The sequence below is a fragment of the Chelonia mydas genome, chromosome 2 (genome assembly GCF_015237465.2).
Source record: "Chelonia mydas isolate rCheMyd1 chromosome 2, rCheMyd1.pri.v2, whole genome shotgun sequence".
Taxonomy (NCBI): domain Eukaryota; kingdom Metazoa; phylum Chordata; order Testudines; family Cheloniidae; genus Chelonia; species Chelonia mydas.
Window position 1 is genome coordinate 108656811 of NC_057850.1, and position 16225 is coordinate 108673035.

At 43.6% G+C, this 16225-nt stretch overlaps 1 protein-coding gene across 7 annotated transcripts in view; it reads right to left on the reverse strand.

The window, feature by feature from the left end:
- DTNBP1 (dystrobrevin binding protein 1) overlaps nucleotides 1–15241 on the reverse strand; it is a 174274-nt gene extending 159033 nt beyond the window's left edge. Inside the window, exons 1-3 of one of the 7 annotated variants that reach the window (XM_037893091.2) lie at nucleotides 14947–15241; nucleotides 11597–11647; nucleotides 5275–5325 (exon numbers count right to left, since the gene is read on the reverse strand). In XM_037893091.2, coding sequence (XP_037749019.1) covers nucleotides 5275–5325; nucleotides 11597–11647; nucleotides 14947–15002 — 158 coding nt within the window. In that variant the 5' untranslated portion in view covers nucleotides 15003–15241. Of the gene's footprint in view, nucleotides 1–5274; nucleotides 5326–7027; nucleotides 7066–11596; nucleotides 11648–14128; nucleotides 14417–14527; nucleotides 14730–14946 lie in introns of those variants that run through there. The other 6 variants (XM_037893089.2, XM_037893088.2, XM_037893093.2 and 3 more) reach the window with 6 other exon arrangements.
- Between the last annotated feature and the right edge of the window lie 984 nt (nucleotides 15242–16225).

The window sequence follows — 16225 nt, forward strand, 5'->3', positions numbered from 1 at the left end:
ATGTGAAAAGAAGATACTTTCAAATCTGGGGAGGAAGGATTTGTTGTTTGTTCTGTGGGTTGTTCCCTCTCCAAACAGAGGGAGAAGCCAAACAGGTACAATATCTCCTGAAAATATACCTGGAATAATCCATCTAAAACCACAGAAACTGTGAGTAGAGAAAGGAAATGCGTTCGGTTATCTTTTCTTTTGGCTCGTGAATTTTCCTATGCTACGGGGTAGTTTCATTCCTGTTTTTGTAATTGTGAAGCTGAGCCCAGAGGGGAATCCTCCGTTTTAAATCTTATTACCCTGTAAAGTTGCCTTCCATCCTGATTCTGCAGGTGTGATTCTTTTACTTTTTTCTTTATAAATAAAATTCTTCTTTTAAAAACCTGATTGATTTCAGTGTCCTGAAGACAAAGGGTCTCGTCTGAGCTCACATTGCTAAGGCAATTGGTTGGTAGTTTATTCTCAAGTCTCCCCAGGAAAGGGAGTGAAGGGGTTTGGGGGGACAGGGATTCCAAGTGACCCTTCCCTGAATATTTTGTGTAAATCATTTGGTAGTGGCAGCAATATCAGTCTAAGGAATTAGTGCCTTAGAGAAGTTTTAACCTAAGCTGGTAAAATATAAGCTTACGGGGGTCTTTCATGTGAGCCCCCACATCTGTACCCCAGAGTTCAGCGTGGGGGATGGTGAACCCTGACACTCCTCTTTCTCACTTTCCCTTGGCAAGCACACAGCACGGCGAGAGCCCTTAACATACTGAGTTCAGCCTGTGGGGGAAGAGGCAACATTGGACAAACGGTCTGGGTCAGAAGGGGATCTCTACAAGCACGTAGGGACACTATTCTGAATACACCATTTTCCACAGACAGGGGTGATTGAAGCGGATATCTCACAACTGAGGTATCAGACGATGCAAAGGTACATCTCCTGTATGCGTGCAGCTTCAGATCAGTCTGTGCTGCTTTGGTTCCTGCAGAAATAATTGCTGACTGGCACAGCAAAGTTTCCTACAATGGGAAAAGAAACACAGCAGCTCTGTCAAGGAACCTTCAGCAGAGGATTGCTGAGTACCTCCAGGTAAGTTTCACAGAGTTCTCTATGGAGGATTCCCGGGACATCCCAGTGTGCATTAAACTGTGTAGCTGTACAGGGGACTTAGAAGCAGATGCAAACCATCCTAGGGTTAATTTCTATCCATTATCCCGCTTCTACCATATAACAAAATAAAGGAGAGCTCCACCTCATGTCACCATGCAGTATAAAATCAAAATGAATACTTACCGGAGATCCTCTCTCCTGCTTCAGGCATGCTACAGCCAGAGTGCTGGGATTGGACAGACCCCTCCGGAGTCAAAAAGAGGCCCTGGCTCGCCATGCCACCGGATGACCCTGTCCAACACCCTCCTCCATTTCCTCTTCCATCACTTAATCCTCAGAGTTGACTTCACTGGCCACAGCCTCCAGTCCCTCGAAAGCATCCATGAGGTTCTTGGTGATGGAGTAGTGGTCACCACCGAGGATGGCGTGCAGCTCCTTGTAAAAGTGGCATGTCTTCCACACCGCACCAGAGCAACATTTGCCTCCCTTGCCTTCTAACACACCTGCCTTAGCTCCTTGATCTTAACACACTACCTCCGTGTCCTTTTCGTGTCCCTTCTGCTCCTGCCATTAGCAATCTGCTTGTACATATCAAAGTTCTTGCAGCTGGAGAAGCACTGCGACTGCACAGCCTCTTCACCCCGCAGACCCAGCAGATCCAACTACTCCTATGTACTCCAGGTGGGAGTGTGTTTCCTGCAGAAAGCCGCCATGATCAGCTAGGAAGATGCTATGGGAGCTCTCCACGCTGAGCAAACAGTAATTGAATTTTCAAAAATACCCAGGGCTTTAAAGGGGAGAGTGCAAGCCTATGTACATGACTGCAGGGCAGCGGAGCTGAAACTGCTGACCAGAGCGGTGATGATGGGCATTACGGGACACCTCCTGGAGGCCACTTATGGAGACATAAGCAAGCACAGTATCTACACTAACACTTTATCGCACTAACACTTTATCGCACTAACACTTTATCGCACTAACACTTTATCGCACTAACACTTTATCGCACTAACACTTTATCGCACTAACTTCATCATTAAAAGCTCTATGCCACTCATCAAGGTGGTTTTATTATGTCTGTGTAGCAGGAAAATTAAACAGGCGGGGGGAGGAGCATTGCAGTGTATACACCTCCACTGTTTCACTGACAAAAGCTGACTTTTGTCAACAGAACTGTGTAGTGTAGACAAGTGTGCTTATCTGCAAAGCAAAGTCTCTCACCACAAGATCCAGCAGATTACTGACCAAACTTTCAGGTCAGGACCTCAGTTGCCGACTTTCATGTGGTAAATGAGGACCTGACTTTCACAATAAGCCAAAAATCAAGTTAACCCCATTTCAAAACAAGGCCAAAACAAGCCAATACCTAAAAACCCCATCACTCCATGTAACTAGATCCCCCAGCTTGCAATCTGGGACTGTGGTGGGCCCGCTGTGCACCCCTGATGCTCTCCCCCATTTTGCCAGGAGCCACTCAAAAAAAAAGAAGCAACAAGCCAAACAAGCCAAAAAACTATCCAACAAGCAACTCACAAGCCAATTAAGCCAAAAACAAGCCCAACTTCTATTACCAACATGTGAATTATTCAGTTTACCAACACTCTTATATTTGACCCAACTTACCACAAACTTTTAGACATTTATGACTGAAATGGAATTAGATGTTACCTAACGGATTTCCACAGGAACATGTTTTGCAATTGACAGAAAAAGATTTTCAATTTTGGAAGTAGAATCACAAGTGACTTAATTAGCACAGCTGGGGCGGGGCGGGGGGGGAACAAACCACTAATTCATATAGCCAGGGGCCGAATCATGCATTCCTTGTGCAGCTTACCTTCTATTGCCATAGGACAATGCATTAGGTAATAGTTCCATCTGCTTAACTACCTGCTCCAGAACTCAACTTATTAAACCTGGCATACACACATACTGATACACGCAAAAATAGTTTAGGTATTTCATATGCTTCTTCTACACATATTTCTTTGGACTAAATCAGTTTGATCTCCAAGAAAAACAGTTATGTATATAAGGACTTCTTTTTTATATTACCTATCTCATAGAAGAAATATCCATTCATATAATTCAATTTTTTATATGTAACATTCCAAATCATTTTAATAAGATTCTTTCATTATCATCTCAAGAAGAAAACCAGTGCTAAATCAGTGCCAACACAATAGTTATACAACAAAGTATTTATAATCATGGGTCAACTCGACAGTCAGTAAGGGAAAATATGAGCTCCAGAGAGATCCAAGTCAAAGGAATGAGTACTCAATACAACCTAAAAATGATTCAAAGCAAAACCTGCCTAAAGCAACTATAGAAAAAGAAGTCTAACAGGAAGACCAGAGACTGGGAAATAATGTGGACAATGGGAGTCTGTTTGAGATTTCATCTGAAGTTAAAGCACACTTTGGAGGCATCCATACCAGAATTACAGCTTTAAAAGCAAATTATGAAATCCTAGACTTGTGAATGATAGTTTGTTTTGCAGGGAAAAACCCCTCTACAGACACACAAAAAGGTAGAGACTCCACATGTGTTCTCTTATGAAGCCTATGTTGCTAAACAAAGATTATGGGCAACCAAAGAAGAGTTAATATCAGATTATCTGAGCTCCTCGCAATGCCTGGAGCTACTGTGGTCTTAGAGAGAAGCTGGTCCTGAATTGGATGCAGCAGACAACCCAGATAACAGAGTCGCAGGTACAAATTCTATAAAAAATTCTAAATAAATATATGTTGAAGTTCAATATTCTTGTACGCCTTAAGTCCAGAAAAGGGAAGGAAAGTTTAACAGTCAAGCAGTCAGTTCTTGTAGGAGAGTCTAAAGCAACTTCAAATTTACATAACAAAAAAGCATAAGGAGCTCCGGTAGGCTGTTTTACGAATCAAGAGTACATCTGACTGCAGCTACAAATGCCATAGATCTTAATGAGACAAAGTGGATGAGGTAATATCTTTCATTGGACCAGCTTCTGTTGGTGACAAAGACAAGCTTACAAAGCTCTTCTTAAGATCAGCAAAAATAACCTGAAGAAGAACTCTGTGTAGACCTGAAAGCTTGTGTTTGACACCAACAGAAGCTAGTCCAATGAAAGATATTACCTCACCCACCTTGCCTCTCTAATATCTTGGGACCAACACAGCTACAACACTGCACAGATCTGAATGACGTTTCAACGGAATCAACTAAGAACACATCAAGAAACATCCAAGTGAAGTCATTTTGCAAGATTTATGCTTCAGATCTCCAATATTGTGGTGTGTCAAAAGAGCAGACCACATGGTATTTTAGAAAATGAATGTGAGTACATCAGAGAAAACAAACTAGATAGCACAATAACTTTATGTAATGTTGATTGTTTTTCTGGAAGCAAGAGGGTTTGGGGACAACAGAACAGTGTTCTTATTGCACTTGATCAAATTAAAAAAATCAACATCGATCCATTCTTTCCTCCAATCCAAGAAGCAAATAAAAGAGTAATATTTTCTTTAACATTTAAGTTTAAAAATCTCTTCAAAATTAGCAAGGAGTACCACAGGTGGGAGGTGAGTTTATTATACTATAAAGCCAGATGACCCTAATCTACTTAAATGCAAGCTGGGCGGCTTTTTGTATTAATCAAGTATAACCTGCCCCAGCACAGAGACCAGTTGGGCTTCAGCGGCATGAGAAACTGGATAATTGTATAATTATCACACTCTAAGTATATAATATTCTATGGATAACTATATAATATATGCAAAGATATACATTAGAAATGCGGGATTCGGAATGTAGTAGAAATAAAGGTTGCAAAATCAAACTCTCAATAATTAGGAAATGCTAAAATTAAGGTTGTCTGGGCAGCCTAATTTTAGAAGATTATTTTATAACATTATGTAACCTAATTACATGATCACATACTATATTCCCCCACTCCACAGTATTCCTGCCTCACTCAGTACACCGGATGAACAGTGCTCTGGGTTTGAGGCAGCTGTTCAATGTATCTATCCTCATCATTCAATTAATAGCCCCTGACTTATTTACTGCACACCATTCAAAACCTGCAATCAATACAGAGTTTTCATTTTCTTATGATCTTATTTATTACTTGTTCCCCCTATAATATTTTGATTAGGGAAACAAACCATGGGGAAAAGAAATATTAGTATGAAAATGGAAGGACATACCTGCTGAGCAATTCCAATCCAGCAGAAAACTTTGGCAAATACTGAACAGCCCTGTAAACAGAATCATAAAACCACAGAAGTTAAAAATGGAAGAGAATAAGGTCAACCAATCCATCTCCTTGTCAGTACAGAATTATTCACTGCCATCTCCATTTGCTACCATTTTGTCTGGTCTCGTTCAAAACATATGACGCAATCTACTTTACAAGAATATAAAAATACAAAACCACTACATTTCACTGTCAAGCTGATATCCACCTACATTTTCCCTTTTTCGCTTATTATTGCATTATACCCCTTAACTTTGCTCTATTCTTGGTGTTCATTACCAGACAGACAACGTACAAGGCAATTTTTTGCAGATGCATTGGCAAGAAAGACATTACATCTAATACTAACTTTAAGAGTAGATTATGAAATCATGATTATAATGATGTTTAACTACTTTTGAATTAATATGTTGACACTAATCATTAAAGCCCAAAGGTTTTGCATTTAATGCACTCTACGTTAAAACTGTGGTAGCTACAAAATTGAAAGAATCTTTGCCAGCCCATAATCTAATATTTCCTATGTTGGTCAGAGCTAATATACATAAACACCAATAGGTATTACATGCACAATATTAACATTTGTGTGTGTGTGCATGGGGAGGGGAATCATGCTAAACTGTACTATGCTTATTCTTGCTCACTTATGCCAAGACATGTAACCCACAATGCCCTGGGACAAATCTCTCAGCACATGGCTCAGGCAAATACAAAAACTGCCAAAAACTAGGCGAATGAGTTTTATGAAACAAAGGTATAATGAGGTACATTATTTCCTTGTAAGGTGTATGAATGCTTTGCATTAAGGAGTATTTTCATACCCCTCAGTGTTTGGAAGGTAATAAACAAAACAAAAGACGGGAAAGTACAGGAATGCACCAATGACAAAGCTGGCACAAGACGGTTAGTTAAACTTTAAGTGACATGAACAGTGAGTGCTGCGCAGCTTATAAACAGCTATCCTATAAAAAGATGGCTCGTTTAAGTGGCATTTGGGAAGCACATCTTCTGTGTAAGGTGAACTGAACACGCTGCAAGACTGAGCTTCCTGGGAAAAACCAATGTACTCTCTCTTTCCTTCCTGCACTGCATTGCTTTGTCTTTAAACGATAAATCTGGCTTAGCTTGGTTATTTGGTTTCTTGAATATTTTTAATATTGAACTGCAAGTACAGTCAATTAGTCGGCTATATCTCTTAGTCAATAAGTATAATTTATCAGCAAGAATAAACTTAACTATAAAAACAATGTTAGTTACAATGCTTCTACCACATATTAAATATTAGTAAGACTTTATAAATATATTGTACTACATCTACGGCTGCCAAGTAATTAAAAAAATCAATCATGATTAACTGCACTGTTAAATAGCATACCATTTTTAAAAAATATTTATGGAGGTTTTCTACATTTTCAAATATATTCATTTGAATTACAACACAGAATGCAAAGTATACCGTGCTCACTTTATATTTATTTTGATTACAAATATTTGCACTGTAAAAAACAAATAGTATTTTCAGTTCACCTAATACAAGTACTGTAGTGCAATCTCTTGATCATGAAAGTTGAACTTACAAATGTAGAATTATGTATAAAAAAACCTGCCTTCAAAAATAAAACAATGTAAAACTTTAGAGCCTACAAGTCCACTCAGTTCTACTGCTTGTTCAGCCAATCGCTAAGAGAAAGAAGTTTGTTTACCTTTGCGGAAGATAATGCTTCCTGTTTACAATGTCACCTGAAAGTGAGAACAGGCATTTGCATAGCACTGTTGTAGTCAGCATCACAAGGTATTTACGTGCCAGATGTGCTAAAGAGTCATATGTCCCTTCACGCTTCAGCCACCATTCCAGAGGACATGCTGATGACGGGTTCTGCTCGAAAACCATACAAAGCAGCGTGGACCGATGCATGTTCATTTTCATCATCTGAGTCAGATGCTACCTGCAGAAGGTTGATTTTTTTTTTTGGTGGTTTGGGTTCTGTAGTTTCCGCATCAGAGTGTTGCTCTTTTAAGACTTCTGAAAGCATGCTCCAGACCTCATCCCTCTCATATTTTGGAAGGCACTTCAGATTCTTAAATCTTGGGTCGAGTGCTGTAGCTATCTTTAGAAATTTCACATTGGTATCTTCTTTGCGTTTTGTCAAATTTGCAGTGAAAGTGTTCTTAAAACAAATGTGTGCTGGGTCATCATCTGAGACTGCTATAACATGAAATATATGGCAGAATGTGGGTAAAACAGAGCAGGAGACATACAATTCTCCCCCAAGGAGTTCAGTCACAAATTTAATTAATGCTTTTTCTTTTCTTTTTTTTTTTTAAAAAGCAGCATCAGCATGGAAGCATGTCCTTTAGAACGATGGCTGAAGCATGAAGAGGCATATAAATTTTTAACGCATATGGCAGGTAAATATCTTGCAATGTCAGCTGCAACAGTGCCATGCAAACACCTGTTCTCACTATGCATCCGATGAAGTGAGCTGTAGCTCACGAAAACTTATGCTCAAATAAATTGGTTAGTCTCTAAGGTGCCACCACCTTTTCTTTTTTCAGTTGACACTGTAATTAAGAAATGGGCAGCATTATCTCCCATAAATGTAAACAAATTTGTTTGTCTTAGCGATTGGCTGAACAAGCATAGGACTGAGTGGACTTGTAGGCTCTAACGTTTTACATTGTTTTGTTTTTGAGTGCAGTTATGCAACAAAAAAACTACATTTGTAAACTGCACTTTCATGATAAAGAGATTGTACTGCAGTACTTGTATGAGGTGAACTGAAAAATACTATTTTTTTATCGGTTTTACAGTGCAAATATTTGTAATAAAAAATAATGTGAGCATTGTACACTTGGTATTCTGTGTTGTAACTGAAATCAATATATTTTAAAATTTAGAAAAAATCCAAAAATAGTTAATAAATTTCCATTGGTATTCTATTGTTTATCATTAAGATTAATCACAATTAATTTTTTTATTCACTGTTAATTTTTTTGAGTTAATCAAGTGAGTTAACTGCGATTAAATCGACAGCCCTAACTACACCAAGACTTTCCTCACTTCAGACTCCTGAAGGACCCTCAGAATGGAGTGAAACTGCAATTATACCAACTCTTTGAATGATGGTGTATGTGATATAAATAATATGACTCAACAGTTGTTTATTAGTTAGATTCACAGATTAGGCTAAGTTATGTTTGGTTCAGAACCTGGTCAGTGGAGAGGAAGCAAATGTGGTTTAAAGCCACCTTTGTGTTCACCTAGTCTGAGGCTAGAGGCGAAACTAACCCAATGTTTCCCAAAAAGTGGGTCCTGACCTCATGTCACAGGAAGGATCTAGCAGGAAGCAGTGTGGGAAGTGGAATCTGGGCAGCTGCAGCACAGAGGAAATGGCCGGAGCCAACAAGTGGTCAATGAGCAGCCTCGTAGTGACACAGACTCAGCAGCAGAAAGAGAGGGGCCAGCTGGGGCTGCAGGAGGGGGCAGTGCTGGGATAGCCAGAATAAGGGAGCTAGGGGAAGCTGAGCACCGGACTTGGACTAAGAAGAAGGCTGAAGAGTGAAATGGAGAGCACAGTGTGTTGGAGGGCTGGGAAGGGAGAAGACAGCAGGGGCTGGACGGCTGAGAAGAGGAGGAACAGAGGGGTAGGATGGCAAGGGGTGGCGAAGGGGTAATGGTAGGTCCCCAAAAAAAGACAAAATGCGGGTGGTGGGTCACCTTAGTAAAAAGTTTGGGAAGCAGTGCTCTAACCTATTGCTCGCTGCAACAGCCCTCTAACATATTCTGTCAGCCAAGAATCACTAGTACACAAGGATCTCTGGTCACACCTCCACAATCTCAATAATTAAAGCCCTGTGTTTTTCACAAAGGCAAAACAACATGAAATAAAACAAAAATCAACATAAAAAATGAAATAAAATGGAAAAAAAGCATTGCGCAAGTTTGGCCGGCCCACCCTATCATGACAGGAGCCACTACCCCACCTCACTGCTCTCCACCCAATGGCTCCCGGCCTTCCAGGAAGCAGAACCTGCCACCCCCTATCAAGGGCCATCCAGCCCCCACTTCCCTTCAAGGGACTTCCGCCCGCTGATGCGGAGCAGGACTCTACCCTGCCACCATCCCAAGGGCCTCCCACCCACCCCCAGGGGGACAGAACCCAACTGCTGCCTTCCCTCAAGGGTCTCTCACTAAGACGTAACTGTCACACCTCCCAAGGGCCTCTCACCCACCCTGGAGCAGAGCTATATAAGCAGAGATAGGGGAAGGGTTCCTGGTACTAATTGGGAAGCTGGAGCTCAGTGGGGAAGGGGAAGTAGAAGAGGGGTGTCTGGGGCTAATGGAGACTAGGGGGTTTGACATTCAATGGGAGAGGGAGACTATATAAGGGGAAATGGAGCACCCCAGGGAAGAGGACGGGGGAAGGAAGCAGGAGGGGTTGGGAAGATCTCATGGGGTTTGAGACATTGAGTGAGGATGGACATGGAGAGGTTATCAGGAGGCTTCAGCACAGGGTACATCTAGGTAAAATGATGCGGTGTAGATAAACTCGGATTTATGGCCACTGTTTTTATTTATAGTTATCTGGGGTAATTTATTAATGTAAATGTAATAAAGAAATAAAACATTTTAATAAACAAAATAAGAAATTTCTGAAAAATAAAAAGAATTTCACAGGGCTCTACTAATAATTCCGTATCACTCTAACACAAACTCTACAAAGCAGGACTAGAAAGGAATAAAAGAGCCAGTTATGCCATTCAGGCAACTTATGCAATATAGCTATGCAAGGGGACTCATCAGCTGCCCTTTCAAAGCAGCTCTCTGTCCCCCCCAACCTTTGACACACAGGAGCAGCACAAACAGGATGGAGGATTCAGACCCTAGTCTTCATGAACTTTCGCTGTACAGAGTTCATGTTAACATATCAACAACAGATCCTACAGAATCAATGGCATTACTTCAATATACCACCTGCATTAAAACATTATTTATTTGTATTACTACAGCACCTATGAGCAATACATATGCACAGCAGGGAGTTTCCTAAAATTACTAATTCAGCTTTCTCTCAATAAAATATTTTAGCCTTGGCCTACATTATGGGCAATTGCAACTTTTTTTAGTTATAAAAGTCTGATCTTCCAAAAGTTAACAACTTCTGAATTGCAAGAATGCAGTGATCAGTTTAATTTATTTAAAATTGCTCTGGATTTTTTGTTTGGGTTTTTCTGTTATTTTAAAAAGAAAATAAATGTCTGTAACACCACTTTCTGGATGAAAGCACATATACAATGCTTCACAGCAAATCACATTTGAGACATTGTATATAACTATAGCAAAATTAACAAGAGTACTTGTGGCACCTTAGAGATTAACAAATTTATTAGTCTCTAAGGTGCCACAAGTACTCTTGTTCTTTTTGCGGATACAGACTAACACGGCTGCTACTCTGAAACCCATAGCAAAACTGTACTTTTCTACAGTTGAATATTGTACAAATATGCCATTTATTCATGTTGAAAAAAAAATGACATTTTAAAATGCTGACTTCAGAAACATTATAACCAATGCCATTTTCAGCTATGCTGCAGAATGATTTAAGATTTCTCTTCTGAAGTTACCATCCCTTTATCACCGATTTTTTTTAAGCAAAGAAAGGCTCTTATTTCTGTTCTTATACTTAAAATATACCTCATAACATAGGAAGAACGATTGTAATACACCTCTACCCAGCTATAACGCTGTCCTCGGGAGCCAAAAAATCTTACTGCGTTATAGGTGAAACCGCATTATATCTAACTTGCTTTGATCCACCGGAGCACGCAGCTTCCCCCCCCCCCCCCCCCCCCCGGAGCACTGCTTTACTGCGTTATATCAGGTCGCACTATATCGGGGTAGAGGTGTACTTAAGAGTCACATGGAGAAAGATAATAAATTCAAGTATCATATAAATGTTTTGGGCAGTGACACTGTTTAATTTACTATATTATAAAGGAAAATATACTTTAGTTACAGCAAACATCAAACTTTAAACTGAGTGCTGAGCACCAAAAAACGGCTAATTTTAAAAAGTGGGAACTAGAGTGTTCTATTAAACCATAAGTTTCAGGTATTCCTATCAATAGAGCAGCATATTCTTCATCAAAATTTCAGTGTTATGTAAAATACTATGTAAATAGTTTTGCCAAAGTATATTAGCTATGTTTAAACAATGTTTTCATAAATAAAGACATAAGACAAAACTGTGTATTTGAGCATTCAGAAGTACCTCTGCTTGCTTATTTTTGCTTCTCTTGATTTGTCACCCAAAGTCTTCAACCTAGAATTCAAAACAAAAGCATCAGGCCTTTGCTAACTACCACAATAGAAAAAAAGCTTGACACAGTAGGTGCCTAGGGTGCATCTTAAGGTTTATAAATGTCAATTTTGCTTTAGTTTATTTGGAAGCGAGATCCGTTTCCCCATTTATTGTATTTTTCAAGACTATTACATTAAGTGATTTTTCCATGAACTGTATTCCACCTTTCTTCTCTCACACAGTACTGTACAGACAGCTGCATATTGGATTTTCAAATGTACCTACTATGACTTAGGAGTACAAGTCCCATGTATGCATCTACACAGTGACTTCCGCTCCTGAATCACTTGCATCTTGTCTACACAGGAAAGTTTTATCAGTTATACAGGTATAAAAAAACCCTGTGTGGAAACTCTTATAGGACTAAGTGTGACTATTTTTTGGTTTAGCTTAAACCCTTCCCAAGCAACATATGTAAAACCAAAGAAACCCATTTATTCTGGTATAAGAGTTTCCACAGAGGATCTTATACCAGGATAAAAATTTCTGCACCAGGGCGGGGAGTTTATACCTGTTCAACTCTATCAATTTATACTTCAGAAGTTACATCATAAAAACTTTCTTAGGCAGCCAAGGTCTTAGGTGTGTTTGAAAATTCCCACTCCCCCATGTCAACAAAACTTCTTTGGGAAATTTCCCACCATTGCATTACCACTAGTACAACTCCATCATCGTTTTTGGTAGTAAAATTCCTCAGGCGCTTCAACTGCAAGTAAAGCAATACCTACAGACCAAAAAGATAGGGACTTCTCACCCTTCCAACAATGGTGCAAATTTATAGTCCTCTAAATCAGTCGTTCTCAAGGGTTGCAATCCCATTTTAATAGGGTTGCAAGGGCTGGCATTAGACTTACTGGGGCCGAAGCCCTTGGGCTTCTGCTTTAACCTCCCTCACACACACACACACACACACACACACACACTGGGCGGTGGGACTCATGCAGACTCAGGCTTCAGTCCCCCATCCTGGGGTCATGTACTAATTTTTCCTTGTCAGAAGGGGGTCGCGATGCAACGAAGTTTGAGAACCCCTGCTCTAAATTCAAGTGTCAGTATAAGAACAAAGGATAACATTTTTCAAACACACCTGGATCCATTTTCAAAAGAGACTGAGGGTAAGACTACGCCTGGTCTACACTACACCGCTAGCTCAACGTAAGCTGCCTTGCATCAATCTAGCTATAGAACTGTCCTCACTTAAATTTGGCTCCCACTGACTTAACTGCCTCTGTATGCCAATTTACTAACGCCACCTCCCCAAGCATCAGAGTCATGGTTCATGTAATTAGGCCGATGCAGTGTCAACATAGACACTGCACTGCTTATGTCGACTGATAACTGGCTTTCAAGACCTGTTCCACAATGCCCCACACTGACAATACAATCGATACAAATGCTCCTGGTGAGTACATGCACCACCTACACAAGTTTCAGAGTAGCAGCCGTGTTAGTCTGTATTCGCAAAAAGAAAAGGAATACTTGTGGCACCTTAGAGACTAACCAATTTATCTGAGCATAAGCTTTCGTGAGCTACTGCTCACTTCATCGGATGCATCCGATGAAGTGAGCTGTAGCTCACGAAAGCTTATGCTCAGATAAATTGGTTAGTCTCTAAGGTGCCACAAGTACTCCTTTTCTTTTTGCACCTACACAAGGAGGGAAGTCTGCACATAGACAAGCAATTTAATAATTGCGGGGGCTGTCTGCCAGTGTAAGTTAGGTTAACATAATTTTGTACATTAGACATGGCCTATGCTACAGAGACCATACCACCAGAGCTATGCCGGCATAGCCCCATAGTGAAAATGCAGAAGAGCTTTTTTTCTTATCAGTGTAGGAACACCACCTCTCCAACGGAGGACAGAAGCCCCCTTCTGTTGACATAGCTGCATCTACAGTGGTGTTACCTCAGTGCAGCTATGTCATCAGGTTGTATAGTGTAAATCGAGCCTAAGGCTTCTACATCCCACTGACTTTCAATGAGATTTATTTATCAGATCCCTAAGTGGCTGGACAAGTCCACAGGAAGCAGCCATAAGTCAGAAACCACTGCAAATAATAAAGTTCTAGGAAGTGGGTGGGGGAACATTATCTATTGGTAAGTGGGATCTTTCTCCTGTAAATACAAGGATGTGGGGCAAATTAAACTGAAGCTCAGATTTCTACTTTTGGTTTTCCCTTCCCACTCCTAAAGTATGGGTGGAGCCATTCCTTCCTTCCCCGCCTCCTCCCCTCACATGAGGGTCACCCCTTCTACAGGCAGCGACGCTAACGAGCTTTTAGCGAGGTGTGTAAACTCCAGGGCCGCCAATCAAATCGCTACTTTGATCCAGGAAGTTTGCTGGTCAGTTCTTTCAAACCATGTTTACCACACACCAACACGTCTCCATTCCCGTTTCCCCCACTCCCTACAAAGTGAACACGACCAAACGCCAGAGTTACCCGGCGCCCGCTCCCCCGGCGCCTCCAACCACTTCTCACCGCCTCCGGTTTCAATCTATTAGCGTTGCAAGCCCCGTGCCCATGGGCGGCGGTCGGGGTTATGAAGGGCCGGGGGCGCCCCAGGTGACAGGTCTGTATCAGCGCCTTGCGGCGATGCCGGGGAGGCACAGCCCGGAACTAGGGGCGCTGGGGCCCCTTCCCTTGGGCCCTACCGCTCTCCCGGAAGCGGCCTTTTCCCAGAGCAGCGGTTCCCAGCCGGAGCCTCCGCAGCTGCCCGGAAGTTTCCCGAGGCTGCAGCCGGTGCCGCAAGGCAGGGGCGGCTCTACCAATTTCGCCGCCCCAAGCAGCAGCCGGAGGACACCGACGGCCGCCCCCCCTTCTCAATGCCGCCCCACGCACCTGCTTGGAAAGCGGGTACCTGGAGCCGGCCCTGGCCGCAGGGATAGCCCTAGCCAGCGCCCTCTCCCCCACCCATCGCAAGGGGTGGGGGGGCTCCGCGGCCGCCCCGGGTCACAGCCTGGGCATGGGGCGCTGGCTCCCCCCGGGGTCTGGGCCCGCCCCTAGGAGCACTGGGGCAGAGACCGGGACTTGGGGCTCACGGGGGCTGAAACTTTCGGTTTAGAGCCACTGTCCGGATTTCAGCCTGTAACCGCCCGGGGGGGGGCCTGCGACCCTGCCGGGCGGGGCAACGTGCCCCCGAGTCCCGCCCGGCCTCACGCGCGCCCCCGAGCACCGTTGTCCCCGGCGCGGACTTGGAAGAACTTTCTCCCTCCGGGGCTCCGCGCGCGGAGGGGAGGGGCCAGGCCGGCGCTACTCACCCCGAGGTGAGGTCCTGCTGCACGCTCAGCAGCCGCTCGCGCAGAGTCTCAAACATCTTCCCCTCGCCTGCCGGCCCGCCGGCCGACCTCCTCCGTATGCTGCGCGCGCCTCCTCCCTGCCGCCCCTCACTCACTGCGGCACGAGCGCCGCGCGGGGCGGGGCGGGGCGGGGCGAGGCGGGGGGGTGGAGCTTCCTACTTCCGCGCGCAGAGGGGGAGGGGAAAAAGGCGTCTCTCCCGCGGCTATTGTTACCGCCCCATTCCGGCGACGGAGGCCCCGCCCCGGAGCCGTCGATGTTCCCTCCCCTTCCGCCGCCGCGCAGTGATGTCATGACGTAGGTAAAGGACCGCGACGAGGCTGCTTCCTTCTGCTTTTCCCTGCCGACCTGTGCGCGCGGTCTCCCTCTCGCGGGCGGGAACTCGAGGCCTCCGCGCCTGTACGGGGCCCCTCGCGCGGGAGCGCAGTCGCTGAGATGGACGCGGGCGGTGGCGGGAGCCGTGGTGTTGGCGGCCTGTGATAGCCCGGAGGCCCCTGGGTGATCTGCTGGTCCCAAGTTCTGGCCTTAGACTCTGTTCCTCTGCCATGGTGTCCCACCGTTACCACAACCGCGCGAGCCCTTTGGAAGTGCTGGGTCTGTGGTAATGCAGTTCTGCCTGCTCCCGGTGCTCTCCGCGGTCATCCGGGGTGTGTCTGGTGCTGCCTGGTTGGGAAACAGCTAACTACAGGGCAGCCTGAGGCGCTGGAGTCCCAGCATGTTATGCTCCATCTGGATGCAGCATGTTGGGACACGTGATCTCCCTGTATTACATCGCTCTTAATGAAGATGGGAACAGGCTGCGTTTTAAAGTACGATGGGCCATAAATGGGGTACAAATTGCACTTTGGGTGTGTCATTCAAAACAGACTGAGAAGCTGGGTGGACTCCTTTTTGAAGGAGCAAGAGAAAATGGCAGTGGGGAACTGTGACAGATGGTACAACCTGGGACTGCTGTGCTGCCTTAACTCTCCAATCGGGGCTGTCTCTTACAATGCTGTGCTAGTGACAAGCAGCAAAACTCTCCAGGTGCTGTGATCCCTCAGCCAACAACATGCAGGGACACACCCAGCTAAATTGTATGCATGCATGACAAGCCATTTGTGAACTATTCAGAAGGAGACACCAGCAAATCCCCTCAGCCTTGCACCCCAGAAATGTACTATCATACACTGCTCAAGACCTTCTCTTGAACAATGCAAGTTCATTAATTAGTTCACCACTTTGTCAAAGGATAGTGGCCAT